The sequence below is a fragment of the Limulus polyphemus genome, unplaced genomic scaffold, assembly GCF_000517525.1.
Source record: "Limulus polyphemus unplaced genomic scaffold, Limulus_polyphemus-2.1.2 Scaffold1681, whole genome shotgun sequence".
NCBI classification, from domain to species: Eukaryota; Metazoa; Arthropoda; class Merostomata; order Xiphosura; family Limulidae; genus Limulus; species Limulus polyphemus.
The window spans coordinates 249,132-252,420 of NW_013667291.1; the positions used below are offsets into that span (position 1 = coordinate 249,132).

Here is a 3,289-nt window from a genome sequence, read left to right on the forward strand (position 1 = left end):
TGCAAAGTTTCAAGTCAATCCGCCGATAGATAAAGGAATGGCGGTCGATTGAATTGTGTTTGGAAGAAGAAGGAAGAAAGAAGAAGAAACAATAGAAAAACAGTATGTCTGTCTCTCTGCGGAGACATTAATATATTCAAGTACACCATGGAGTTAAAGCGCGGTGTATATCTACCCACCAACTAGAATGTTAAGGTTTTACTGAGTAGATTTTTCTATGTTTTAGAAACTGAAAATCTCAGTAATTCAATTGAATGTCATATGGAATCCAACTGCTTGATTTTCCTACCGTATACGTTGTTTATACTTTCTTAAAAAAATATACTGAAATTTAACACTAATGATATAACTCACCATTAACTTAATGAAAAATAAAACACGGAAAATGACATTAATTAACTTAAGTACATTTAATGCAAAATGAAAACGTTGGTGTGTGGTAACCTAGGCTCTTAAGGCTTACATTCGAACAAAAATAATACTTGACATAATGCAGTTTCCAAACAAGAAAAATTTGTGTAACGAATCTTTCAAGGTTAACAGCAGCTGTTGGAAAACGTTAAACAGTTATAACAAGGCCACGAACAAAACTGAAAGTGATAACGACAGTAGTTGACAAAATATATAATATTTGTTCATTCGTTAGTTCATAATTTATCAAGTTCAACGTAGTTCGTAGAACGGGAAATATAAATCAATTTCAAAATATAATCACTTCGAAGAAGGATTATACTCAATGATTACATCACTATCTCTTTTACCTCAACATGTGTATATAATTTGTTTGCTTGTTTGTTTTGAATTTCGCGTAAAGCTACACGAGGATGCGCTAGCCATCCCTAATTTAGCAGTGTAAGACCAGAGGGAAGGCAAGCTAGTCATCACCACCCACCGCCAACTCTTGGGCTACTCTTTTACCAACGAATAGTGGGATTGACCGTCACATTATAACGTCCCCACGGCTGAAAGGGCGAGCATGTTGAGTGTGACGGGGACTCGAACCCGCGACCCTCAGATTACGAGTCGAGTAGTTTTGGTATAAAGCTGATAAGTTCGCGTTTATTTCACCTGGTACCGTCATGGCCAGGTGGTTAGGGCGCTCGATTCACAATCTGCGGATCGCGGGTTCGAATCCCCGTCCCACCAAACATGCTCGCCCTTTCAGTCATGAGACCGTTATAATGTGACAATCAATTCCATTATTCGTTGGTAAAAGAGTAGGTGGTGATGACTAGCTGCCATCCCTCTAGTCTTACGCTGCGTGTAGCTTTGCGCGAAATTCAATACAAACCATTTCACCTGTTTCCAATAGAGTATGCGAGCTATGTTGCATTTTCTACTTGCATAACATCAAATTAACCAGTTGGTTTTTTGTTTCTTAAATAAATATATGTTAATCTATTGTTAGGTGTCGTAAAACGCAGTAAATCAAAAATTCTACTTTGAATATAATAGCTGGAATGGACTTTTCAACCATAAATTTTTCTCTTACTTATTTTGAAATTGGAATTTTCAACCTGAACGGCATATTATGCACATGTCGGCTAAGTGATGATGTCAAAACATTTTAAAGTTCGTGAATATCCGTTCCTAATTATAAATTATTGACCATAGGGAAACAACAGCTTTGTTCGGCTATTTTGAACCAAATAACGGGATTAACTGTCACTTTTATAGTGCACCCACAAGCAAAAGCGCGGAACATGTTCACCGGCTTCACGTCTCGAGCCTCGGACTCTTCGATCAGAAGTCCAAAATGCTATGATGCTATCCAGTAGGCTACATCTAGCTTTTAGCCTATCTATTATAATCAAATATTGAATATTGCTCAGTTACTCAGATGGTTTAACGGTACATTCGACTCAAATTTACAAGATGCGTTAATTCAAACTAGCACTAAAAATTACTTCCTTTAGTGACCAATGAATAAGATACTTTGTAATTCGGCTGTGATTAATAAAGTTAACTAATATATATATAAGTTAGTGAAGAAAGATATATTATGAAGCATAAATTACGACGGTAGGTAAGCTTAAGCATAATTGATAATTTAAAAGCTAATGAGTAAATGTCTAAGCACTATATATATATATATTGCAAGCCGTGGTGTCTGTCCGAGCGTTCGTCTGTCTCTCTTTTACGGCGTTCGCTTCCTGCGCTGCGTTTGAAAAGCTGAGCACACAGGCAAAGCTCAACATTCACTTTTGAAATGACGGGAGAACAGGCATGAATAATGTTAATGCCAAATTTCATTTTGTAAGCAGGATATTCTACACTAAATAGTAAGGAATTAATCACATTATCATTCACATTTCAAAATGTGACGTAACTTAAAGAATAAAAATGTAGATTTATTTTATGTTATTGTTGAGCGGCTCTTAACATGACTGAAATGCTCAACAAATACTCAAATGCTAAAAAAACCCTAGAGTTCAACACAATTGACCTTTCAAAAGTCCGTGAAATAATTTAAATGGATAGATTAACTTAAACGTTTTCCGTCACTGGGGACGGGTAATTTTGCTTGTAGCTTATACTTATACGGTAGGTAAAATCAAACGGTATTTACTTTATTCATTAAGAGATAATTATGAAACATCGTTTATACATCAATCGATAGTATGTCAAGATAAACGTAATGTATAATTCAACGAATATTTGCCAAATCATAAATATAATATCAAGTTAATACGTACTAACGAAAGACGTCTCTCCTAAATAACCTCTCCTGGAAAGTTTGATATTCAAGTATTTCTCCGTCTCGTTGATTTCGTAAGAGTCGTACTCCAGAGATATCCACGCCCAATTAAGTTGAAACTCTTGTCCTAAAAGTTCATTTTTTCCTGTAAAATAAAAAATAGAGCAAATTTTTTGAAATGGCTAAATTTGTTTGCTTACTGTTGCATAAAAAACTACACATTGGGCTACCTATGCTCCGCCTACAGCGGTATCGAAACCCAAATTTTAGCATTATAGGCTCTCAAACTTAACTCCGAGTTACCAGGGGGGGGGGAGTCACTTAGGTTTGTGAGAAGTCTGTGTGTGTGTGTTGTTTCTTATAGCAAAGCCACATTGGGCTATCCGCTGTGTCCACCTAGAGAAATCGAACCCCTGATTTTAGCATTGTAAATCCGAAAACTTACCGCCGTCCCACCGGGGGACGTGAAAAGTGTGAAAGAAATATGTTAAAGTATATAATGTGCCCGGCATGGCCAGGTGGTTAGGACGCTCGACTCGCAATTTGCGGGTCGCGGGTTCGCATTCCCGTCCTACCAAACATGCTCGCCCT

General features: G+C 37.0%; 1 protein-coding gene across 1 annotated transcript in view; it reads right to left on the reverse strand.

The window, feature by feature from the left end:
* Positions 1-2,843, reverse strand: part of LOC111087049 (extracellular matrix protein 3-like) — a gene marked incomplete at its 5' end in the record, with an annotated part of 7,264 nt that extends 4,421 nt beyond the window's left edge. Inside the window, one exon of the mRNA XM_022392268.1 lies at positions 2,697-2,843. Within this exon, the coding sequence (XP_022247976.1) occupies positions 2,697-2,843 (147 nt within the window). The remainder of the gene's footprint in view (positions 1-2,696) is intronic.
* Between the last annotated feature and the right edge of the window lie 446 nt (positions 2,844-3,289).